We start from the raw sequence: 25,650 nt of genomic DNA, 5'->3' as shown, positions 1-25,650 counted from the left end.
CCGAGCCCCTGCTCCTCAAGCTGCGAGTCCCACCTCCTGCGTGGGGGTGAAATCCCAAATCCTCGCCCCTCTAAGAGCATCCACCCCCATGAATACCCCCCATGGACATTCAGCAGCATCACCGGGAGAGACCCTACACAGACTGGGTAGAAAGGAGCCACCCATCCAGCTCAAAAGGCTCCTTCTGGAGGAGGATTTTTCCTCTCCAGATGCTGGGATGGGGACCAAGCTCCTGCCTCCTCCCCCAGAGCCAGCAGGGAAATGCCAGGGGAACACTGATGGGCTGATCCCATTGGTAAATCCAGGGGAAATGCCACTTTTAGGGGCACTGCGGCACCAAATGTGGGACATCAGGCACAGGGGCTAGGAAAGGAGGCTGTGGGGATGCGGCGCTTGGCTCCCCTGACCGCGAGCCACCAGCAGAGCACCGATATCCATCTGGGTGGATTAAAACCTTGCTCTCCCAACCCAAAAACCCTCCCAAAGTCCCTTTATGCTGCTGGGAGTCCTTGAAATCCTTGGAAGAGCTTCGCTTCCCAGCAAGAAACCCGCTGTCGGCTGCAGGCTCAATAACTCCTCCCGTGCAAGGAGCTCCGACGCAAGAGCTGGCACCTGGCGGCTTGCACAAGGAGGGTTGTCGGCTTCACCTTTTATCCGTGCGAGATTTCCCATGGTTTTCACCCCAGGAACCACCCCGGAGCGATCCTTGCAGTGTTTAAGCAAGCTCGGGTGGCAGGACCGGCTCTGCAGGGCTTCGGGAGCTGCCAGCCTGCCAAGACTCGGTGGGAAGCTCTCGCTTTACCAAGGTGTGGCTTGCAAAAATAAATAATAAATATTTTTTTTTAAAACAAAACAACCAAACAGGCACGCTTCCTTCTTCTCTGTGTGAGCAGGGGAAAAGGGAGCAGCTCGGACAGCCCAGAAGGACTGACACCAAGGGCAAACCGAGGGGCAAGGAGCTTTTTTTCTGTGCCGGAGAGTATTTTAAGGTGAAATGTGTCAAAGCACCGCTGATCTGGGCCATACCCTGTCGAGCACATGAAAGCTGCCAATGGGATGCACAAACAGGTCCAGCCCCCTTGGAAGGGCTGGATGAGGCTCAGAGGGGCCTGATCCCTGTCCTACAAGCCCCCAAACCCAGGGCTTCCAGCAAGGATCTGCATCTGCCACGTCGCCAGCACAGCCCCGAAGCACAAAGCTCTGCAATCGCGCTGCTGAGCGCGGAAAATAAAGGTTTTATTTTACCTAGAAAAGGCAAAAAGCTCAATGGCACCATTTCCACTGGCCCCTCAAGGAGCTACCTCTACGCTGAGGCACCAAAGCGGGGTCTCTCCCACCCCACAAACCCATTTAGCACAAGCAACCCGTGGATGGAAAGGCTCCAGGGTGCCAGGGGGAGAGCCGAGCGCAGGGGAAGGGTTAACATTGGGGCCAGGCAGCCACCCCGCTGGTGCACAGCAGAGCAGCCCCGATGAAGGCGATGGGTTTGTGTCCATTTTATGGCCGAGCTCGGCCCTTTCTCCCTGGGTAATCAGCTGGAAGCGAGCAGAGCCGGAGCAACGCGCCCGGCCCCATCCGTGCTGCTGCCCCTGGGGATGGAGCAGGGACGGGAGGTGGAGGGGCATCACCTGGCCCCGCACATGAAGCAGGTCAATGAAAACCTGTTCTTGAGCTTTTGTGCTCCAAAGGAGGCTCAGAAGAGCGGGTGAAGGCTCAGCTCTGAAGATATCAGCAAATAAACTGTGTCCAAGGGTGTTCCACCACGGGTAAAGGAGGAGCAGGCACCTCCCCAGGGGCCAAGGAGCTGCCATCTCAAGGGACTTACGAGGAGGAGGAGGGAAAGGGCCTGATCCCAGAACCCCAGGATCCCAAATCTCCAAGTATCTGGTGGTGTCGGGCAGCTGTGGGTCCCTGTGGTGCCAGCCCTGCTCCATCAGGGCCACCCCGAACAGGGGGCCCAGCCCCATGGCCCCAGCCCTCAGGTGCATCCTTCTCATACGAGCCTGCTTGGACTAAGCCAGGAAAGGGATTTTGGCACCTCTGGACCAGCCAGAAGTGCCTGGTGATGAGTTCACAAGCATGAGCAGCTTTAGAGGATGCTCCCATTCTTAGCATCACCGTCCTCGAGCACAAACACTGTCTAAATCTGCTCTTGGGATCAGGTCCAAAGCCTTCTTAAAGCATCGATGCTTTGTTATTAATCTGTGCAGCAAGCAGGCAAGAGAGACCAGGATTTATTTTTTCCTTTTTTTCCCTTTTTTTTTCTTTTTTTTTTCTTTTTATTGTTTTGAGGCATAATCGAGGAGGTTCCCCTGACCAGTTCTGGTTCCCTGATTTCGCTCTCCACCCCGTCCCCGATGGGAAGCCACCACCAAGCCTCTGGAGAAGTCTCCCCATCTCAACTGCCCTGGGATGAATTCACCCCCATTTTTCTCACGTCCAACCCCGTCCCCTGGATCAGATATCTCCCCGTGTTCACCCCTCGGATGTCCTTAGCAGCAATCCCATCCCCTCTCTGCCTTTGCTGGGCTTTTACAGCCTCCATAAAACATCTCAGCCAGCCTCGCAGCCCTGCTCCAGGCTCCCCAAACACTACGTGGGGCCAGATGGAGGAGACCTGTAGCGACTCCTCTCCCTAAAATCCTCCAGTCCCTGCTGGGGAGGGACCAGCAATGGCTGAGGAAAGGGGAAAGCCTCGATCCGCAGCGATGCTGCCACCAGGCTGAGCCCAGGAGGAGGAACCAGCACCCGGGGCAAGAGGTGGGAGGGGATGGAGGGGAAAAACTGCAGCCTGGTCCTTGAGGGAGAAAAGGATCGTGCCTCCTGCTAGTGGGATACGGGAAATCCAAGCTCAAATCCCTGCTCGGGAAGGCGGGGAACATCAGCTCCCTTCTTCCCAGCAGCCTGGGCTGCCCGAGCTCTCTCGCCCTAACTTTCCACGCGACTTCCTAAAAGCCTTTGGGTTTGTCCCAAAAAAACGGAACAAAGCACAATACCGAAACCTCCAATTATTTTATTTTTTTTTTTCTCCCAGCGCAAAAATCCTGCTCTCCAGCCAGCGGCGAGGCCTCGCTGCTCAAACTTTGTGCCGGCAGCAGGCAGCGAGGGGAGCAGCTGCGGGGTTTCGCCCGCCCCCTCCCCAACTTTCGGGCACCCCAAAACTTGCCGCAAACCCCCCCAAAATCTCAGCCTCCCCCAGCGCTTTGCCGACACCGCTCGCTACCCACACGGACAGCGGGATGCTCCTCCCAAAGAGGGGCTGCGTGGCTTAATTACCCCAAAAACAATCCTTCCCTCACCCCCCAGCACCGCGCCACCCTCCCCGCACCCTTCCCAAAGCCACAGGTGCCCGGAGCATCCCCCGAGGGGGCGGCAGCTCCTCGGGGCTGGGCTCCGAGCTGCGGCCCTGAGGTGGGGGTGACAGCTCGGGGGGGCCAAGGAGAAGCCCCCCCAGGTTGTCCCGGGGTTTATTTTTACCTGCTCGGTGCCCGGTGCCCGGTGCACGATCGCGCTCCGCCGCCCGCTGCGCTCCGCGTCCCCAAGCGCCGCCCCGACGGGGCGGGCAGCGGCCGCGCCTGCGCTGGGGCCCCGGGATCGGGCAGCGGGGAACTGGGAAAAGAGCCTTTTTTTTACTGGGATGGACTGGTCCCGAGCTGGGCTTGCCGGCTGGTAGCTGAGGGTTTGGGGAAGGGGGTGAGGGTGAAGCCGGGGATGGGAAGGGGGAGCGGGGATGGGCGCTGGGGGCGCGCAGGGTGCGGGTCCCGAGGGGTTGGGTGACCCGCTGTAGGGTCAGCCAGGCACGGGGCGGTGTGGGATTGGGGTAGCTGTCCCCTAAAAGTGAGGGATCATCCTGAAGGAGCCGGGTTTATCAGCCCCGGAGCCCCTGCTCGGTTTTGCAGGAGGGAAACTGAGGCAGCGAGGAGGGGGCTTGGAGTTTGGTGGTGGGGTTTTGGTGATCCCCCTGTGCCATGGGGACCGGGCAGCCCCCCCCCGTTGTGACCCCACAGTGGAAAACAATCATAAGACTAACCCAAAAATGGGCAAAATGAGCACATCCCATCCCAAATCACGTCCCCATGGGGGGAAAGGAGCTGAGGGCTTTATGGGTTTGTCCTGGGGGCTCCAAGCTGGCACGGACACGCTTGTGGGGTGAGCTGTAACTTGGGACAAAAAGGGGAGACCCCTTCAAGACAACACTTGTAAACAGGGAATCCTGGTCTTTCCATATCTGGGATTTTTTTATTTCCCTGTTAATGTCACATTAATTTCATTATGAATTCAAACTGGGCAGTATTTGTGTTACAGCTCCCTCATTTGTTTGCCAGAGCCTCTGGTTCCACACGTGGTGGTTTCTCCTTCAGCAAAAACCATTTCTTCATGTTCCCTCCCCATTTCTTCATGTTCTCCTCCTCCTCCTTTCCCTTTCTGCCCTGCAGGCCTGGGGGCTGCCAGCGTCTGGCTGTGCTCAGAACCAGGTCAGTGGAATGACCCCATTCCGTGCCATTTCCTTCCCTCACCCCAACAAAAATTGCAGAGGGAAAACGTAGAGGGAAAAAAAACCAAACAACTATTTAGGATCCCATATTAGGTCCAGAGCCTGAGCACTGAACCATCCCCCCCAATGTGGCAGAAAACTCAGCACCAAAAGGATTAAAATAAAAAAAAAAAAAAAATGATAAATACAAATAAATAAATAAAAATAATTAAAAAAAAAAAAAAAGTAAAAGCTATTTCTGAAGGCTTGAGACCCTTACATGGAATAGACCCTATGTACATCTCCAACCCCAAATCTTCAGTAATGGCCCTAAAACCAGGGCAGGGAGATCATGGAGCCCATCCTGATTTGCCGTGTGCTTTAATTGGCACCCATCAGTGTTAATTGGTGGGGGACATTCCAACATTAATTAACTGTGTTATGATCCCAGCGGTGTGCCCAGCTCCTGCCCCGTCAGCTTGCTGTAATGGCAGTGGAGGCAAAGAGGCATTTTTCACCTCTTTGATCCCCAATAGTGGTTTTAGGGTTTCAATTAAGGGGTTATAGGATCAGGGATCAGTAGGGACAGGGGGATATGGGAGCAAGGGGACATTGTACGAAGGGAAGGAATAAAGAATCAGCAACAGAAGAGTGAGGGCAAAAATAAATAAGACAACAGGGACTCTCCTGGGACAAGTCAGCAACAGGAGCCGGGTTTTTATTCTGTTAACAGGCTGGAAAGCTTTAGGGAAAAACTCCTGCGCCGAATTAGGGTCCCCAGGCGCTCCCTTCTCCTCCCCCCAGGGACGAGGAGCCCGAGCCTGCTCTCGTCGCCACCCTGAGCTCGCCGAGGGTTCAGCTGTGCTTTCAATTTCAGCCTCAGCAGGGGAAGGAAAATGATGTAAAGAACAATTAATGGCAACGCATGAGGCTGTGGGGTGAGGGATGTGCGAGGGGAAAGGAAGAAATGCCCAGGCTTTAAAATTGGGGCCTGTAATTAAAAGAGGGATAAGGAAAAGGCAAAGCGCAGCCGGTGGTTCCTTCAGTGTGCAGAGGCATCGCCCGGTCCCTGTGGGATCCCAAAGCAGGCTGATTAATGAGGTTTTCTGCCCTTCTGGTAAGGGGTTGTCGCACACCCCGTGGTCCTGGGGTGGGTTACGGTGAGGGTCTGCACACCCTGGGGTGGAAGGTGGGTCAGGGCTTGTGCTTCCCCCTGCCCTAGGTGCACATCTTAGGGAGAAAAGGGAGAAAAGAGTGGCAGGGGCAGGCAGCTGGAGCCCTTATCCTCATTGTCACCCTATAAAAAAGCAGGGAGTGGCTTCTGTAAGCCCCAGCCCCTGTGCAGGAGCTGCTGGTGAGGGCGAGCCGAGCATCTTCTCCTCTCTGAAGGCACCAACACGGCTCCTCCAGTGGTCCAGGAGCACTTGGATGAAGCAGCATCCTTCCGAATTTGCCAACGCCGCTCGCCGCCTCTGGAATGCCAGTAATGTATTCTCTCCTTCTCCCCTCCACATGATTGCAGCATCATCTCCTCCTCACTTGATTTATTTAAGCAGGCCTTCAGATGCTCCAGTAATGGGAGTCATTTAGGTCCCTCTGCAGATATGTATTTATTTATTGCTGTTCGTTGACACTGCAGAGCCAGTTGGCAGGAGAGAGACAAGGCCGGGGTCACGAGGACGCTCAATTATTCGCTCGTCGAAAAGAGCTGGTCGAGAAAAGTTGAATTAAGCAAGGTCGTTCAAGGTCACACTCCATCGCTGCTGGGAGGAGAAGGGTGTTAATTAGCTGCTTTATTTATGGGGGTCAGCGGGACCAAAGGGTTGGTGGCAAAAAAAGGGGAAACTCCAGCAGCTCCTCTTGCTTTTTGGCACGGGCAACCCCTGGGGTTTGAAGCCAGATTGCTGTCCTTGCCCGGGATGGAGACGTGCAGCCTAATTCAAGTCTGGTTTGGGAGTGAATTTGGTGATGCCTCTTCCATGAAGATGCTCCAGGGGTGGCTGGGGAGGTGCTCAGCAGAGGGAGGAAGAGCAGTGAACTGGATATGTAAAACCTGCAGGGAGTGGGAGCCAACAAACCTCGTACTTACTGCGGGGCCCTCCATGGGAAAGCAGAACCACGACGACCAGATCTTCAGTGCCAGGCCAGAAAAAACCTTCCCATCCAAGGATCCGTGTCAAAAAGATGTTTTTTTCCCTGTTCTTTCTGCAAAAAGTGAAAGGTAGAAAGCATAACACGTGGGAAAACCTGCTGGAACCCACCCCCCTGCCTCACTGCCCCATCAAAGGCATCGGCCGTGACTTCTGGTGGTGCTGGCTGGAAACGAGCTGGTGCTAATTGGGATCTCTGCTGGGAAATCCACACCACTGCGTTCAGCTCTTACTTGTCCATATCGGTGCAACCCCAAGGGAAAGGAGCATGTGGGTTTATCTACAGAAGGTGACTCAGGTAGCACAAACCCAGCATGGGGCTGCTGGAGCATTTACTCTCACCCTAAATCCCAAATCCTGGTGGGTGAAACCATATCCCACAAGCGTGGGGAGCCAGGCTCAGGTCCCCAGCCCTGTGCCCTGGCTGTCTGAGCAGCCTTTTGCTCAGCAGGGTGTAATTAGAGGAGAGCTGGGCTTGCTCTAACAGCTTTCCTACCCGGCATCGATCTGATCTCCTGAGCAAGCGCTCACCTGCTTACGAATAAGCCACCTCAGGAGAAAAAAACCCGAGTGCTGAAAAAAATAAATAAAAAAAAAAGGTGGCGTTGCAAAGCCTGGTCTAGGGATGTGCTGCAATATTAGCAGATAAAGGCTGAGAAACCACCTTGCTGGGGTTTCTCAGGGCACAAGCACTGAGAAGCCAATGCCATCTCCTGGCCACAAACCCTCCAGGACTTTGGCAGGGCCGAACCTCTGCAGGGGAGCAGACAGCGTTATAAGAAGGGCTCCAGGCAATGACCTTGATTTTTTATTTTATTTTTTTTCCATGGGGTTTTCCATGCCGAGAAACAAGACAGTCTGGAAAACGAGCGGCTTGCCAACAAGCCCATGTTCCTTGGAGCAGAGGAAGGAAAGGAGCAAACGGCACCGCTGCGCTTTTTATGGCAGGCCAGAAGCAGCCCCAACAAATGCTGACTCCAAACGGTCCTGCCAAGAGCTTTTGAGGCAATTTTCCTGCTGAGTCTCTTCACCCCAGAGCCAAAAAACATACAGTTGTGATTTTTTTTTTTTTTCCCTTTGCCATCTCTGCCTTCAGCTCTGAGCAGGCAGATGTCTGAGGATGCCATTTCCAGCAGCTCCCAAAAGAATGCGGAGAGCTGACAAACGCAGAGCTCTTGGCCAATCTTGGGGATGCCAACTTTGGATGTACGCTGGCATAACTGAGTCCAAACTCTTCCTTGGTAGCAGCATCCTTCTGCTTCAAGTCATTTGGAGATATATCAAGCACTACCTGGTAGTAGAGACTTTGTCGTACCACGTGGTGACCCTCGGGTAGCACTTTTGGGTTGTCCTCCGTCCCCGAATCCTTGCTGTCGTGCATGTAGAGCAAAGCTCCTGGAAGAAGACGGGGATGAAGATAACTCAGAAGATCCCCTGTAACACAAGACAGTGAGCTGAGTAGCCAGTGGCTCCGAAAGGACACATTTCCCCAGGGGTTTACTCATTTTCTTCAATGTATTTCTGACCAAGCTACCTCTAACACCCACCAGGGTGTTGGCCACTTGCATCTGTTGCATTTCCATCATGCTCACCCCACAAGAACTCGTCATTTGGGATTTTCCTCCCCATTTCCGAAGGGGATGGTTTTACAGAATGAGATATTTTTTCAAGAAGCACTTCTAGGACATCTCCTGGAGGCTCCTAGGGCATCTCCTCGTACCCTGTCAGCCCAACATCAGCACGTACAGCCCCAGCACTCGTGCTGACTCCTGCACTCGGCAAGGAAGCCAGCTCCAACCTCTCTTCCCGGGGCCTGTCTAGGATTACAGAGCTCAGGGGCAGGTTGCCTGGGTGTTAATTAGAGAGGTCACCTCTACATCTCAGCCTCATCAGCTTAGCTGCAAACAGGAGGCGAGCATAAAAGCGTTAGCGCAATCGAGATTGATGTGCTGCAGCCAGGCTGGCTGCGAAGGTGGAGCCCAGGGTGTGGGGAAAGCTACAGAGATGTGATTCCTCACGTTTCCTCAGCTCAGCACCCTCATCTGACCCCTCAGAGCTGGAATTGTAAGGATCTGGGAGCCTTCCCTTGGGTAAAGCCCCCAAATGCATGCTCAGAAATCCTGCTCCTCTCTTGCTGTGCCTACAGATTGGCTTCTGCCCCGTGCTCCTCCACGAGTCTTACCTTTTAGGGGAAAATACTGCCCTGAAGCCAACATGAGCATGTAGGAGATGTTCCCGAATGTACTTTTGCAGAGATCTTTGACGTGGCAGTTTCTCATTGCTACCTGTTTGGGAAACAGACACGAACATCATTTTAAGAGCTCAAAAGACACCGAAAGCCTGGAGATGAGGCCCCTAAACCTTCAGACAGTCCCTGGGAAGGTTTCTCCACCAACCTCCAGACTAAGACGTGCTCCATGCCTGAGCTCCAGCAGACCCTGCTGAATTAGCTCTGTTTTTTCAGAAGCCTTCTCATGTACTCAGCACTTCAGACAGCTTTCCCCTCTCTTTTTCACAACACGACTGCATTAGTCAAGTAAATGAATAATGATACAGCTTCTGAGCAGCCTGTGGCGCTGCCAGGAAGCTGTTGCCTCATTAAATCTGTGTCATATCCACTTTCACTCACACAAGGACGCATGTCCTGGCTGCCAAGCAGTGGACACGAGGTGAGAATTTGGCCTTTTTGGGGTTTCAGTTTCATTAAGGGAGGCTGGTTCACAGCTCGCTGGCAGAGCAACAGGCAAGGAACCCTCTGATCCTGTAAAAAACATAAAAATAAAAATTGTTAATTGGCATAAAGAGGAAAATATCACCTGGTTGCAGGCAGCATTTCCTGCTTTGTAATGTGGAAGGAAGAGCAGTTACTCGAACTCTCTCCCGACTCTGCAACCCTCCCTGGCTCGTGCTGCAATTAAGCCTGATCTCATTAACGAGACGCTGCCAGAGCTGGCTGGGATTTGGAGAGGAGATCTAGGGAAAAGGCAGGTGTTGCAAGAAGTGGCAGGGCTGATTCAGAGCTTGGCTACCTTCCCTCTGAATCAGCATGAAAATAATTAATATCCCAGGCTAGCAGTAGGGGACAGCAGCCAGCTAGCTAATTATATGGTCCTCCTTATAATCCCAAATCCTCCCCACTTTTAATAATTCAAGTGATCTCGCTCATTTGCCAGCCGAAAAGAAAGGGCTGGATTAATTAGCAAACAAGTGCATAGTGCAGAGCACTCGGTAAGGGAAAGCTGAGACAAAATGATTAGCTTTGCCTTAAATTCTCGGAAAAAAAAGAGAAAAAAGAGAGAAAAAAAACAGACCCAGCAGTGCTCCCACAGCACAGAAAGTCCCGTTGCTGTGTCTGATGCTGAGAAATCATCCTGCCCAAGGATATAAATCCACCCCAAGGATGTAATCCATCCCAATGCATCCAAATTGTTTCCTCCCTGCACATGGCGTTTTATTAGGGCTAGTAATGGATTCGGCCCATGAAATGTCTTTTCATCACTATCCGTCTGTGCCAGCAAGAGGGCATGGATGCCAAAAAGAGAGGGTAAGAAGGGTTTCAGAAGTGCAGAGCTGGTTTCACTTTGAAGACAGGAAAAAAACAAAACAAATCCAGTTCAGTGACACTGATAGTTTAGGGAAAAATAAAGAGAAAATCTCTTAAAGCTCAGCTTCTTACAAGGAGAGAAGCCTCAGGGCTTGTAACTAACTCAGATATTGGGGACAACTTCCCAAATCTAGCTTTGGAGCAAGCAGCTGGAGGAGACTGTGGCAACCTGGAGGTTTCAGGCCTCATCCTGGGAAGGCTGTGTTGTGCTAGGGCATGGCAGCTCGGGGGCTGCGGCTGGGGAATGGGGCATCGTGCTGGCCTGAAGAGGCTCAACCCTATATATGGCCGAGGGGACACCTAGCCTGTGTCCCTCTTGTTAGCAGGGGAACAAGCAGGGCCCTGTTATCACCCGTTTTTGGTACTCCTGCTGTATGCCTGAGATCTTCCAAAGCATTATCAGCTGTGAAAGCATCCCAGGGTGGTGCAGCTCATGGAAGAAGAGGGATTCCCTTGCTCGCTGTCCCCATTCCCACCCCTGCCCCAAAAGCAAAGCAGCCTGGGCTCCACCTTTCAGCCAAAGTCACAGGCAACCTTTGTGAAACGAATCCCAAAGGCTCCCGCTTGCCTGCTGCAGTTGTGCTGATACGCAGGAGGTGGCAGCATCCTTCCAAAACGCAGCACTGCAGCTAACACAGCCTGGTGGCAGCCAGAGCCCGGTTTTTACCTGGAGGGTGAGTTAATTGTGAAACAGCTCGGTTTGGGACGAAGGGCTCGAATCGATGAGGTGTTGCTCCAGTTGTAGATGAGGATTTGGTGTCAAACCAGGCTCTGCTGGGGGGAATCCTGCAGCCTAATATCTGGGGCAGGGCAGGCGACTGCAGAAATTGCATCTCCAGTGCTTCTCAGCAGCCTAGAAAACAAGAAGCGAGGCCTTTAATGCAAATGCAGCAGGGTTACACGCTTCCTATCGACAGGGACCAGAGCTTCACAGCTCGTATAGATGCACATTTCTTTCTGAGAGCAACGTGTGAGGCTTCCAACCACTGTCACGCCTCTGGTGGGTAACACTCAAGGCTCCTTCTGCTCTCCCTAATTTGCTGACTCCTGATTTCGAGCTGCTAGCGACAGGGGCAATCTCTGATCTCATCAGGCTCTTTCTACACATGTATTTAAGATACAGCTTGGCTGTCAGTGAGTGTTTTCCTATGTTGCTCTCTCCCTGAGCCCAGATCTCTAAGCTCAAACAGCCAGGCTGGGCATGGATTCAGGCAGAACACCATTTAGGGATGCTCTCCACCACCTCCAGCCTTCCCACCTGAGGATGTTTCTGCTCCAGATACTCAGCACCACCCCTGCACAAAGTTCTTGCTTCCACCACTCTGTCCACAACTGGTAAATCTGCTCAAGGCAAGAACGGCCAGGTCTGTTCACCCAGATGATTAAATCAGCCAGACCTTGAGCTGGCAGAGCAAGGTCGTGCTCGTAAGCATCAGTTTGCTCTGGAAACACCTCTCTGCAGTCTCACAGCTCCTTGTTCTCAACCCCAGATCCCTCAGGAGACCCCAGGCATAAAATTATCATAGAGTCACCGAACAGTTTGGGTTGGAAAGGACTTTAAAGCCCATCCAGTTCCAACATCCTGCCATAGGCAGGGATGCCACCCACTATTTCAGGTTGCCCAGAGCTTCATCTAACCTGATCCTGAACACCTCCAGGGATGGGGCACCCACAACCTTTCTGGGCAACCCAATCCAGTGCCTCACCGCCCTCTGAGTGAAGAAATTCCTCCTGACCTGTAATCTAAATCTCCCCTCGTTCAGTTTAAAACCATTCCCCCTTGTCCTATCATTGTCTGCCTGAGCAAAAAGTTACTCTCTATCTTTTCCATGATCCCCTTTCAAGTACTGAAAAGCTGCAATAAGGTCACCCCAAAACCTTCTCTTCTTCAGGCTGAAGGTGACACCCCAATCACTGCACAGTTTTTCCATCCCTTGTCTACAAGGTGCTGTTTCTAAATGCTTTTCTACACTGATTTGGGGTCCTCTTGTTAAAGAGACGTCCTGAGTGGTGTTTAAACACTGATTTTGCCGAAGACCTGGTCTGTACCAGTATTTCAGTGTGGGGTAGGGCTTGGGGGGGCTGTGATGGGTGTACAGACCTGATGTGGAGCTGCTGACCTGCCACGTGCTGGTAGCTGATGAGGATGAGTCCTCTTGGTCCATGGTCCACGAAAGGGGCTTCTACTCCATCCCGACCACAAACACCACGGGATGTGAGTGTATGGACAAACCCACTGAGCTGTACAGCAGCTGCAAAGCAAATTGAGAGCAAACAGTCAAAAATTCAGGGGAATGTGGCAGAGAGATCTTCAGCAGCAAGCCGTTAATCAGCCCTCCCACTTCAATTAATGCCAGCAGCACGAAAACCCAGCTGGAGTTTGTTTGCTTTTCAAATAAGCTGTATAAAAATATCCCTCCTGCGACAGCTCTGCTTTGCTGTCGGGGCTCGCAGGTTCATTGCTGGTTTTAATCTTCTAACTAGCTCTTAATCTTGTTTTCATTCCAGCCTAGGCGGGACGTTAAAAACAAGAAGATTAGAGAAAAGCCTTGAACAAATAGGAAAAAAAAAATAAAAGGAAACAGCAACAACAAAAAAAACCTTGAAGACTTCAGACTAACAAAATGCTGTTAAGCAGTGACTCACGGGTGCCAGGACAGGTCTGCCCAGGTGCAGAGTGGATTTGGCTGCGGTGTTTGCTGCTTCTCTTACCGGAGAAATTGGACTCGTCCCCAGGTTTACACAACGCTGTGATATTTTAACCAATTTCCTCCGTTCCGCTGCCCGGCAGTGAGTCAACACGGCAGCTACGAGGAAAAAAGCACTGCTAAAGTTAGGCATCCCCATAAATCACCGCAGCAACGATGCTCTGCAGCCGGCCTATAAATATTAGGGGTTTGACATCAGTTTACATCAGCAGGGTAACTCAATTAATTCCATTTCTGCAGGTTTGTGCGAGCTGTTGCTCATTAACATTCACCCACCTGAGCTCGGTGATGAGGAGCCACTGAATCAGAGCCCTCGGTGGCTCAAGTGTCACCGGGTGCTGTGCTGTGGGTGCACGGTCCCCCGGAGCCGCACGCACCAAGCTCTGGTGGCGTTAATTACTGCTAATTCCATTAAGCCAGTGTGTGCCTCCCGCATGCAAATTAGGGAGCCCGTCTCAGAGTGAAGCAGGTTAATCAGGGTGGGTGTTTTTCAGTGGTTTACTTGGATTACAGAGGGTGTTGTGTGGGAGCCAGGTGAGAAACCCAGTGTGCAGAACCCAAAATCCTGGCAAAGATTTAGGAACCAGGGTGCTGGCTTAACTGGGCTGCTTGCAAAATGGGTCCACGATAAATTGGGGAGGTTTCTGCTTGTAGGTCGGGATGTTTTCTCCATCACATGTGGTATCAGTTCCCTGTTGGTGGACGTGGGGTCCCATCATGGGCACAAGGTGAACGACGATGACTTCCCAGCCCTGCTCCTGCTCTGGGTGCAAAGAGCCTCCCACCACTTCAGGCAACTTAACTCCTATCAGGCTCAACATCACCATCCACAGAGCACCAAAAGTCCCCTGCCAAGCTGGCAGTGAGCCCCTGGTTAGGAGCGCAGGGATTGAAGTATTGCAAATAAATAGCTTCGGTTTTAGCATTTTAACAGGCTGAGTAAAGAAAACAAGGGGAAAAAAAAGAGGTGGGGGTTGAACATTAGGAGAACTGCAAGCAAATTTACAGGTTTGTAAGCGAATTGTCAAGCTTGAAATTGAATTTTCTGGCTGGGAGGAGGTCTTTGATGGAACCACAATGTTCTTTTTTTTTTTTTTCCCCAGGGAAATTTCAAAGTATTACCCAGTTCTGGGCTAGTGCAAAACTGTGCTTCACCCAGGCTGGCACTCAGGCAAAGTTTGGCTTTATTTTGGATGTGCACCAATGAAGCAAAGCCAAGGTGACCCATCCAACACGGTTCCTGGTCTATGTCAGATCTGCTAATCGGATGGGTTGCAGGAGAAATATTGGAGCTCCAAAGGCTGGGACAAAAAACTTAAAGGCAGAATTCACACCTGGAGATTTGGGGCATGCACCTCCAATCCTCCAGGCTCTCTATGCTCTGAACTGCAGGGAGCAGTGTCATGGGAAGTGAGGTTCCCCATGGCATTTACCCCACTGCTATGAGGTTTCCTGCTCTGTGGTTTGACCCCTAAGTATCTTAATTCAAGGCTGTTCCTAAAAGAGACACAGCTGCAGAGATGTGAGCAGGAAGAAATGGGTCCTCTGAGTAGGATGGGCCAGAAGTAGGGGGAAATATCCCAAATCTGTACCTGATTCTGGCTGCTGGGCTGTGCTGTCTTGCTGGTAAGTGCCTACTGGTCCACGACTTCTGCTTGGAGAGGTCCTGCCGTGCAGCAATTCTCCTCCTCTGCCACTGAAAAAGGAAGAGGAAAAGGGTGAGGTTGAGGAGTGCTCTGCATCAGCCAAAATGTGAGCTCTAAGCTGCCAACACATTCGCCTGCCTCCCATCTCCTGCTCTCCCACCCATGTCAGGCACCCGAATTCCCCTTTTAATGGGTTGGGCTTTGAGGGAGAGAAGATTCTGCCCGCAGGCAGCACCACGCCTCCGAGCAAGGTGCTGTGCTTTTATTTGTGCGTTTTATTTCTGCACCACGGGAGCAGAATTGCCAAAAATGAGCTGGCATAACCACAGAGATGAGCTAACGTTAACTGGGGCTTTGTGAAAAATGTAATTTTTTTTTTCATTGGACATACAAAAGAGGATGCTTGGTGGGGGCTTCCAATCTAACCCGAGGCACCCGGCCACCCACCAGCATCCAACCAACCAGCCCCGCGTAACCCAAAAGCCAAAAAACCACCCAGGACAAGTTGTATTTAAAACAAATTTCTTTAATAATTTTGAACTATAAAGACACAAATTAGTGCTCGACTGCAGCATGAGTAACAAATGAAACACATTAAATATCCAAAGCTACCGTGTTCGCAAAACAAGACGGGCTGATACAGAGAAGCCTAACGTTAGTTACCCAGTTGCTCTGGTACAAAGAAGCAGTTCAGGGTTATCAAAATTGTCAATAAACGTTGCTGGATGCAGCTGTGTTTTACCAGCCAACTGCTCTTCACCTCTCACAGTGTATTTCTCCACCTCGGCAACGATATGCTGAATTTCGGGACAAAAATATCACAGCTGATAGTGTCGACGTTAAAAAGTTTGGTCACATAACGCGCCGGGAATTTCTCATTCCCTTGCAGGCGGGCAGATGTTATGTGCTACGACAGTACACAAGGCATCAGTGCACGAAGCTGAGCTCAATGGTCAACATCAGAGAGTCAATGTCAGTTTGGAAGATCAAGAGGAGAAAAAAAAACAAAACAAAAAACCAGTTCCTGATCAGTCTGAGGAGTAACTACTGCTTACACTGCTGGAAATTCTCTTCCAGAGCCCAGGGAGTAATATTTAGTCTTCTGCAGGGACTGACCAAGGCGTTAATTTAGCAAATCATGCTACCAAAGTGATTTCTATGAGCACATTGGAAAGCCCATCTCTATACAATGTTGGTTTTAAGAAATAGATCTACATTGTTCCAGGGCTTTGGGGAAAAAAGGGTGAACTTGGATTGTGCTTACAGCTCTTCCCATGTCCTGGTGAGGAAGGACGAGCAATGGGAAGAGCCTTTGGTCAAGATTTATTCAAGAAATCTCAACCACCTGCTCTGAGCACATGGACTCAACCTGTGCGAGGTGTGCGCTCAACGTTGTGCAGGCACTGGTTTAGGGTCGTGCAGCAGCTGGGTTCTCACCTTGATTTGTCTTAAATCTGCCCTCAGGTGCTTACTCCAAGCTAGATGCCTTCAGCACCTGTAAATGGAGAGGTCTGAAGGAAAGCGTGAGATTCAGGCACCGATCCTGCCCTCAAAATTGTCAGGCAGGGAGCTCCAGTAAGCAAATGGGGCGCTGCATAAAGCGCTCATTTGACTGCCGTGCCTTCACGTTGCCTGTCAGTGATGTAAAATGAAGGGGCAGCTGTGGGGCTAAATCCAGCAGGCAGCTTTTTGAGTAGGAAATGAGCCACCAGCATCAGGGACATGGGGACGGGAGGCACGTGGTGGCAGCCAGGAAGGGCAGAGCTACGTTTCTGCAAAGCAATTAGAAATAGGAGCACTCCGACTCCTGCATTAGAAGAGTTATTTCATGAAATACAAACCTACCGAGGACCTTGTCTGCAGACCCTGGGGAAAAACACGGCCTCAGCTCTTGGACAAGACTTGCAAAAGAGAGGTCAGGCACTTGGCAGCAGCAGGCAGTGGCTGGGCGAGACAAACCAACAAACCCCAACTCAATCTCAATGGTTACCCAGTTTGAGCTCTACCGTTACCTTACAGGATCCCAAAACAAAAAGCATTTTCGTTCGTGTTTGAAACAACTCGTGCCACGTTCCAGCCTCATAAAACAGCTGAAAAAGCTCTAAGGAACTGAATGTAACATCATTCCATCACCTCTGCAGCAAAGACTGCAGGCAGCACGAAGAGCTACATGTAAAAACAGCAAAACATTCGAGCTTGTTACACAAGTGTCTAAAGTGCAGATACCAAGAGGGTGGTTGACGTAATACTATGGGATTCTGTGCTTAATCTTTTGTTATTCTCTTTCCACGCACAATTTCTTAATCTCCTTCTGGCTTTCGCTTCTCCTGGGTAATAAAGTCTCCATCATTTATCCCTTTTCCTAAGAAAGCCTCACAGTTAATCAGTGCTTTGCAGTTAAAGCCTCCCATTGCCTACTTGAAACGTGCAGATGGGAAGATCAGATTTCTTTAAGGGAAAGCAACTTTTTTTTACCTGGATATGTCAATTAACATTATGGGGCACACAGCCCACTGAAGTGCTAGCGTGCTCCTGGCTTCTGAGGTGTCCTGGAGGAAAACAGCAGTGCTGCTTCACTACAGCTTGTCTTCCACTCCCAGGCATTACACTCAATTGTTACCACCTGATATTAAATTAAAAAAAAAAAAAAACAAACACTGGGAGAAATAGGTTTTAAAAAGTTGTATTACTGGAATTTTGGAAAACAAGCTAAAAAATGTGGTGGTGGCAGTGAGAAACACAAGTTGATACTGGAAGGACACTCTTGTTATGAGTTTCAGATGGATGAGTTTGCTGAAAAACTCCTTCAGCTGCTAGAAACCAGGTGCAGGGAGCAAACTATGGCCAAAGAATCAAACATTTCGAGTCACACAGTTTCCCTTCAGCCAAACAAGGCAGGCTGGGGATGAACACAGCCCAATATCAGATTAGAAGAGAATTAAAACTAATTACAGAACAGTATTTCCTATCACATCTCTTCCAAAGTCACGCCGAAGAAGTTGTACACGTTATTTTAGCTTGAAGCGTAACAATATGGTGCCAAAAAGGTTTCACTTCTCCTGTCTGCACTGAAGTCCTCCTACTCACATCCCCTTCTAAACCAGACTCCTGGGAGCAGAGGCAGAGCAGACAGAGCAAAACCTCGGAGCCTGACAGCCACCAAATGTGTCAGGACATCTCTGCAGTGTGAGCAGGCAGCCTCAGATCCACACAACACTGCTGCAAACCTCAGGGACCCCAGGCTGCTCGAGCACCTGCACTGTCAGGCAGGCATAATTAAGGGCACAGGCATTGAACAATACACCACAGAGGTAGATTGGCAAGTGACAGACTGCATAATCCAATTCTGACTACGGGGTAGTCTTTGAAACACTTGCTGGTAGCACAACGTCCTTGTGCTAAAAGGAAAAGCAACAGGATGAGGTCCGGAGATGACTAATACTGCGAGCCAGCTTCAAAAACCACCTCCAAAATGCAGACAAGATGCCTCCTGGTGGCAGATTTCTCCTTCTCATGTCTCCTCTTTATAGCTGAAAATGTAGGTCTGGAGCTGAATCCAGAGAACCTTGATTCCTGGCGTCAAGTATGGAGTTGATCTGTATTGGGAGAGTTATTTTGACATTTTTCTACTACTTGCAAGGAAGAAGTTCTCAGCTGCTGATCTGTGCCAAGCTGATGGTCTCAAGGCGATAATTTCCTGGTTTTTCATAGATGCTGAAGAACTGAGGAGTTTATCACTGTCATTAAGTCTGTCCAACACAGCCTGTAGGATTCATTTTAAAAGCCACCTGCTATTTCTGCAATCCCCTTTAAAGTAGCTGCTGTCTGAATCCTCCTCAAAAGGCCAGGATCAAAGCTGACCCACCTTTTAAGTTGTAGTGCAAGAAAAGTTTGGGATATGCTGCTCTTAAGACTGTAGGGAAAAAAAACTCAGCATGTAATACAAGTGATGGAAATAAAAAGCAGCCTAACAGACATCTAACAAGTGACAGTCGTGAAGACTTCTGTCTTTCCAGGCACTAGAAAAGTTATTCTGAGTTGCAGTGACACGAAGCTAGAACTGGCTTGCCGTTTTCAATATCACAATAAGGCAGTCAACCCAAAGCACCCATAATTTTAGATTACTTATGCTCAGAAGGATATGCATATAAATTACATTCTTCAGGGTCTAACAGAACCTGAAAGAAAGGCTACTGGGAGGGGGTGGCCCTCGGTCATTTGGAATGAAAGAAGAACACAATTTGCACAAGCTTTTAAGATAAAAACCATCCGTGACAAAGGATATCTGAATGAAAAGCTAACAGCAGCATAAAATTAAGAGCTTTTCCATTTATTCTTTTTTTTTTTTTTTTTTAATCCTAACAATTCAACAGGACCTGAAAAAAAAACCCACTGTATACTTCCTTGTTCCAAGCGTGTGGGAGAATCCACAAATTTCTTTAAAATATGCCATAAGAGAGATGCCTCATCACTTAGAAAGTGGCTTTTTAGAAGACTGTGACTTCTGCAGTTATGAAAAAGCTAAAAGCAGAGCCCCTCAGATCCTCCAAAAACAAAACTAAGGACAATAAAATACAGGTTTTGTTCATTGTCTTAAAAATAATACCGCGTCGAGCAGATGTCACTTGTGATTGCTGATGCATCTAGTTGCTGCACCGCTCCTTTTACAGGATGTTTTCCCTAATTTATGGGAGCACGTAAACATACTAAACAAGAAAATAAGATACAGGGTGCAGAAACATGCTTGAAAGAGCCTGGAGGTGGAAAGGCAGGCACTTATTTTTAAGCTACGTTTTAGAAATGGCTCTCAAATCTCTTTACAACAAAAAAAAGCCTGCTGGGTAATTACAGACACCTGGTCCAAACCAGCATTTTCCTCCCTCTGTGCTAGTTGTTCTTCAAACCTTTTGGTTTGAAGACCCCTCAAATTTCCTAGCGCTGATGTGAGCCTCCTCTATGGAACTGGAGCCTACTGACAACAGATTTGTTTGAAAATTTTGTTCAGGAATTTTATAGCGGTTTGCTGATTATAGGTTGCAAATATACTGCTTTCAGCGTGTGCTTAAACCTTGCTGAAGCCATTCAAGGTCTTGTTCCAGCCCTGAGTTTGGGTCTGCATGATCCCAGGAGTTCAGGGCCAGTCACCAGAACTAAAAGCAATGGTTTTGTCTGGAGACGTGCGCCAGCAGAGGTGCTACTGATGGACACTGAGGATGCAGCTAAGTCACAAGCAGGACAAAAAAAATATTAAAGGGAAAAGACTATTTTAGTTATCACTGATTGTACAACACAGATTTCGGTCTCACTTCTTCCACTAGTCAGAGCAAGGAAGCTTACATTAGCCAGAATTTTGTGATCCTGGAGACAGCTTTATAGCTACCGAACCATGCCTTGCTGCTGCCTGCAGGTTTTAAATCAATACCTAACAGGAGGTCCAATCAGTCCGAGCATTTCCCTTTTTCCTTCACGGCAAGAAGGACAAATCCCTCAGAGCATCAGAAATTGCATAGCATGGCAGCCAGGAGGCCTGGAGACAAACTCCAGTCGTCGCCCCAAGATCTGGGGAGACAAAACAAGAGCCTCCAGTATGAGGTATATTTCGAGAAACTGTTAGTTCAATGTTTTCTTTATGCTTACTGACGAACTTTGATCAGCTGAGTAGATAAGAGCTGCAGAAATCAGAGGGTTTGTACCCGATTAAGAGCCAAAGGTTGGTTTAAAAAAAGTATTCAACTTCCAAAAAAAAAAAAAAAAAAAAAAGTGTGCTGGAAAGATTAAGAGCAAGCAATCAAAATACTGCCAATTATATTTTGGGGGTTCCTCAATGTAAATCTTGTTCTTTAACTCTTTCTTCATTATTTCTGAATACAAAGATGATTCCGAAAGTCAGACTAATATTTAAGACTCGTTAAATAGGAAAGGCATGAATTCGAAGCTGATCTAGCACGCGTGTGGTGCTGGTCAACCTGTACGAAGAACGGAACACAGGGAATGAAAAGCAGGGAGAGAAAAGGAAGGCATGTAAATAATGAAACGTTTTAAAAAGTGTTTCTTGTGGTTATACAGTCATCCTGCAGTCTCCTGATGGATCACTGGTCAACCAAAACAGGATTTCTGTTCCCATACACAAACAAGAACCCTTATAATGCTTCACCACTGTAAGTGTCTTCTCCTGGTCACACCCTGGAACATCCTCCAGGATGCACCTCAGCTGGACTAAAGAGAAAATGGAAACTTGGTACAAAATCACCTAAATGGCACATGTATCCCAACCTTTTCTGCTTAAAACTTAAACAGCAAAGGAGGCTGTGGAGAAGCAAGGCTAGAATAAAGCCAGAAATCAACCATTACAGACTTCATTAATTGTATAAAAGTGCAAGATTAAAGTAGTTCAGGTTAAGCATTCAGCTCACTATAGGCCACACAGATACTTAGCTTGGCCATCAATGACCTGTTTGTTTCTTTTTTTTTTTTATCATTCAGTTACTAATATTAGTTTAAACCACAGAAAGAACAACAACTGAATGAAAAACTTACTCAACCCACTCCAAAAATGGTTAGTTTTCTGTGACCAGCACGAAATATTAGCTCAGTATCATCAGCTATACAATATATACAGAAAAATATTGTGTCTTAAACTTTGTTTTAACAACTTAGAATAAAGCTGTACTAAACGTTATCTCCCTAGCGTGCCAGCTCCTCGCTCTGCTCTGGCTGGCAGGCCTAGTAACACCAAGAAGTCCTTTGATAGCAACGATACTCGAACAGATCCATGATTTTGACACTCCAGCCATGGCAATTGTTGAATCGCTTTATTCAGGTGGTCGCGTGGGGCTGCCTGGGCCTCGGTCAGAGCTTCTTGGGTGGCTCCACGAGAAGAACAGGCCATATCCCGAACACAAACTGTTAAAAGAAAAACACAAAAAAGTGGAAAGATTTCTTGGAATACCACCTCTCCCAGAACAGAAAGCCAACTGTTAACAATATTTTAGCTGCTTTTCTCGGAATGCAACTAGAAATTGAAGACAATACCCTAAGGAGGCACAAAAAGCAAGCTTCAGTGCATGTTCAGGCCCGAGACACCTGAATGCTGCATCTCATGAACAGACACAAAACACTGGTTGCTTACCTTCACCTTTGGCCTGTGTTTCAGGAAAAGTGTCCTTGTGTATAAACTGAGGGAAAGAAGGAGAGCGTGCTTGAAATTTGATGCATAAAACAGCATACAAAGTAATAATCATGTCCCAATCCCAGTTTTATTTTCCAGCTAGAAAATAATTGCTTCTGGGACTGCAGAACTACCCATTCTGCCTAAGTTTATGCAAAATAGGGGGTATTAGCCTATGGTGAATCCCAGTGTGCTAGATTCCTACTAGAAACTGATCTACACTACCACCTATGTGTGTCTAGTCAGAGAGAAACCAGAGAAGTCAATTCTCTCAGCTAAAGAAAAGACTGAATAGGGGTTAGAGCCTGTCAGTTTGGAAGGGTGTAATTTCACCAGTGCATCACAAAATATAGCAGATATCAATTAAAAGAATAAAAAAGCACGGCTGGGTTCTGTATCTCATTTCTGTTCTGACCTATCCTCTTTTTCTCAGCAGACCTGAGCCTGACCTCACTTTTTACGTGGACGTTTCCCCAGGTACATAAGCGATGCCACAGTGTGGCTGAGAAAACACCAGGGAAACGATTGCAGAGAAAGTACACGGTTCCTTGGGTTGGCACAGACATCAGGCATCTGTGCATTCCCCAAGGAAAGAGAAAACAAATTGTTTTCTCTGTGCAGCACGCTGGGAAAACTTTGGCTATGGTGTTCAAACTATGTGATCACGTTTTCTCAACTATGTAGAATGTACCTGCTAGAGATTCTCTTACAGTTAAGTGGTAAAAAATTATTTAGATATTGAACATACTACACACATCCTCCAGATTCCAGCTTACATTCTGCTCTCATTCTTGCTTCCAGTAGATGGTGGTATAGAGCAAAAAATTAAAAAAAAAAAAAAAAACAGACAAAAATCTGCTGGCTGCAGACTTGCTAATTTAAGCTCTTAAACATTTGAAGATTTCTTCTGCAGCTAACATCCTGCACTTCTGGGAAGAGCTCTGCTCCAACCACTCCAGCTGTCACCCCTTCTGCACTACAGCATGATGCCTGCTTGTTTTCGGGAGTGACAGTGCTTATCAGAAAGACGAGTTACATTTCTAAAATTAAACCTTATTTAAACACTTGAGGATTGCTGCAGAAGAACAGAAAGATATTAATAGCTTTTATTTCTGAAATATACTGTCAAATCCTTTTGCAGTTTAACTGCTAGAGCTCCCATTTGTCAATTGCATTTTCCTGAAGAATCACGGCTATTTAAAGACTGATGATTATATTTTGAAGAACATACATTACTTCTGCAGAGTTTACAGATCAGTTACAAAAAGGAAAGGAAAACTCACACCGGTTAAGTAAGGAATCATTTGCCTGCTCTTCTGATCAATACATGTTGAAATAAATATGAACCTTGTAAACCTCCTAAAATATGATCAACCAACTCAGAAAACATTTCCTACCTTAGCAGGATGTGAAGGTAAGAGCCCAGGCCTGTGAGAATATGCCACCATGCATGAAACTGTGTCACGGCTCCCACGACAGGAGGCATCTTCTCTCGTAGTGCCCTGGAAGAAAGAAATGCCACACAATTGGTTTTTCCAAACTAAGCAATCTCATGTCTGAGTGATCAGTTACCTCCGGACTGAAGTGTTGGAGAACTTATTTATGGCATCCCACAGCCTCAAATGAGTTCTATCACCTTTCCACCCCACAACCCTGCCAATTACTGTCCATAACGAAGAAACGCTGAGGATAAGGTCAGAGAGAAGAATCTGACATCCCTGCTTCGCCTTTGGCAACCACTCCCTCTATTCTCCAGCTCCACAGGGGCTTAGCTTGGCCATCTGTGGTTTATTATAAAACAGGGACAAAGCGGGTGTTTAGTGAGGAAGCAATGAAAGTGGAGGATCTGAAACACTCTGCCAACACGCTCTGTATTTTGACCAGTTCTGAGGCATGAGCTACTTGGGAAGAGGCTAAATGGAGACAGAGAAAGAAAGGGAAAGAACTAAGTTGCTCTTTCTTTCTCCTGCTCAGTAGACTTCTGCAGGTAACGCCTGTTTGGTTGCTGGTGAAGCAACATTTACCCCTGCCTGGCTTCTTTTTTGACTTCTATTTCACATTCAGTCAAAACAAAAAGGGAAAATAGTAACGAGTGCAGGTGTGAAGGAAGAAAAAAACCTGCAGCTTCTGTAATACTTATTTACTGCATGATGTTACGGTGTCTAGTGCCCCGGACTAAATGCTAATCCCTGAGCTACTGCTTAGGTTTCCAGAGCCACTCAGCCACGAACGTGAACACAGCTTCAGTTCAGTGAGGAACACCCAAACCATCACCCTGGCACAGCCTGAGAGACAGAGATGGCAAGAAGTCACAAAGCTCAAATTCAAAAACTCCTGGTTTATTTATTTATTTTTTTTAAGTCAGCTCCAGACTAAATGAAATAAGGAAAAAACAAAAACTGAATCAAACCACAATTTTCAACATTAAAACCCAAAAGAGCAGGTGGGTGGATGATTCACACGTTCAATCTTTATTGAATAAAAAATTACAAGGAACTAAAATGTATTTTTTTTTTCCAAAGGTTAGAGTTATAATACCACCTGCACAACTCAAAGGCTCTGCAGACATCTGATTAAAGCTATTCAATAAGCTTTTTTTTTTTTTTCCAGCACCATAACCGAACAAGTGTAGCAGCAAACATGCTAACGTTTTTTTTTCCCTTTGCAAAACGAGGATGGAAAAAAGTGCTTAAGCAGCTGCTGCAACCTTTGAGCCTAGGAGGAAGTTCCAAAGCCCCACGGAGCTCCAGCAGCAGCTCAGCAGGCTCAGAGAGCTGGGGGGTTGTGATCTCACCAGCAATGTGATGCAGCTGATTTAAATTGATTTAAAACAGGTCTACAGAGCCAAACAGGACAGAAGGAAGACACTGGATTTCTTTACAGCACGTTACAAGCTGAGCCTGACAAAGCAACCTACTAGGAGCTTTGTGCACCACAGATTCAAGCCTCTAACAGCGTGTCAGAGAGTCAGGATGGGATTTTCTAGACGCTGGCATCAAGCTCTCCATCTCCACCAGCACTAAGAAAAGGAGAGGGGCTGCTATGAAGCTGCTCAGCTCCAGGGAACTACATTCAGATAACGTGTTGGGCTGGTGTTCTTTCCTGCACGGACAGAGTATGTAGCCTTACAACACGGTGGGTTTATCTGGAATACTTTTTTTTAAATAAAAAAAGGCAACATTTGGCAATAGACTAAACAGAAATGAAGTCTTTCCCAGCCTCCTCTAAGTGCTAAGACTTCAGGCTTAATGATGACAGCCAAGCACAATGCACTGGCTCACAGAGTTACTGCTCTTTCTCAGACGCTCCAACAGCTGCTGTTGACTGGTGACAGATAGATTGCAGCAGGTATTTCTGTAGCTTGCAGAACTGCTGCTCTTGATATTTTCCCGGGAAACAGAAACCAAAAAAAAAAAAAAGCAGGATTGAAATCTCATTCAGATGAAATCAAGTGTGAAGAGCAGACTTTTGAATGCCACAGATCCTCAAAATTACTTCAGTGACATTAACTTCAATTTAAATTGAGGGAAAGTAAAGAGAAATATCAATTATAAAAAAAATAAAAGGAATCTATTCATGGAAAAGAAAACCTTTAAAAGAACTGTTCAGTGTTGAATTCAGTCACGAGCAAACTGCATAAAAACACTTGTGAATGTTTGAATGTTTTGTAGGCATTGTTATCATATGTACCATCAGATGGAGACTTGAACATGCACCACAGAAAAAAACAAATCTTTATGCTAAAATATTATTAAGACAAAGCGAAAGTGCTCACCTCAATTTATCACAGAAAATGTTGTCCACATTCCAGAGAAAAAATCCCATTAAAAATACAGTTAAAGATGTATAGCCTAGACCTCTAAGCCATGGGTATACCCTAGAGAGAGAGAGGAAAAAAAT

General features: G+C 48.1%; 2 protein-coding genes and 2 long non-coding RNA genes across 5 annotated transcripts in view; all 4 read right to left on the bottom strand.

The window, feature by feature from the left end:
• CAPN5 (calpain 5) overlaps nucleotides 1-3,513 on the bottom strand; it is a 44,382-nt gene extending 40,869 nt beyond the window's left edge. The window contains exon 1 of the mRNA XM_082751541.1: nucleotides 3,478-3,513. The gene's annotated coding sequence lies outside the window, so the exon portion shown is untranslated. The remainder of the gene's footprint in view (nucleotides 1-3,477) is intronic.
• Nucleotides 3,514-7,145: 3,632 nt separating this feature from the next.
• On the bottom strand, nucleotides 7,146-9,376 carry LOC309874712. Its single transcript, XR_014316893.1, has 3 exons — nucleotides 9,254-9,376; nucleotides 8,807-8,909; nucleotides 7,146-8,058 (listed from the first exon to the last, which is right to left on the bottom strand). It is a non-coding gene; the product is annotated as an uncharacterized lncRNA (long non-coding RNA).
• Nucleotides 9,377-10,928: 1,552 nt separating this feature from the next.
• On the bottom strand, nucleotides 10,929-14,634 carry LOC309874706. 2 transcript variants are annotated; one of them, XR_014316891.1, is made up of 3 exons: nucleotides 14,529-14,634; nucleotides 12,330-13,035; nucleotides 10,929-11,081 (listed from the first exon to the last, which is right to left on the bottom strand). It is a non-coding gene; the product is annotated as an uncharacterized lncRNA (long non-coding RNA). The 2 variants fall into 2 exon arrangements; XR_014316892.1 differs by having other exon boundaries at nucleotides 12,349-13,035.
• A 475-nt stretch (nucleotides 14,635-15,109) lies between these two features.
• ACER3 (alkaline ceramidase 3) overlaps nucleotides 15,110-25,650 on the bottom strand; it is a 52,657-nt gene continuing 42,116 nt past the window's right edge. The window contains exons 8-11 of the mRNA XM_082777707.1: nucleotides 25,526-25,627; nucleotides 23,148-23,252; nucleotides 21,712-21,757; nucleotides 15,110-21,485 (exon numbers count right to left, since the gene is read on the bottom strand). Of these exons, the coding sequence (XP_082633833.1) occupies nucleotides 21,432-21,485; nucleotides 21,712-21,757; nucleotides 23,148-23,252; nucleotides 25,526-25,627 (307 nt within the window). The 3' untranslated portion in view covers nucleotides 15,110-21,431. The remainder of the gene's footprint in view (nucleotides 21,486-21,711; nucleotides 21,758-23,147; nucleotides 23,253-25,525; nucleotides 25,628-25,650) is intronic.

This window comes from Aythya marila, assembly GCF_965140915.1.
Source record: "Aythya marila genome assembly, chromosome: 1".
NCBI lineage: Eukaryota > Metazoa > Chordata > Aves > Anseriformes > Anatidae > Aythya > Aythya marila.
This window is presented reverse-complemented; position numbering and strand designations above follow the sequence as displayed.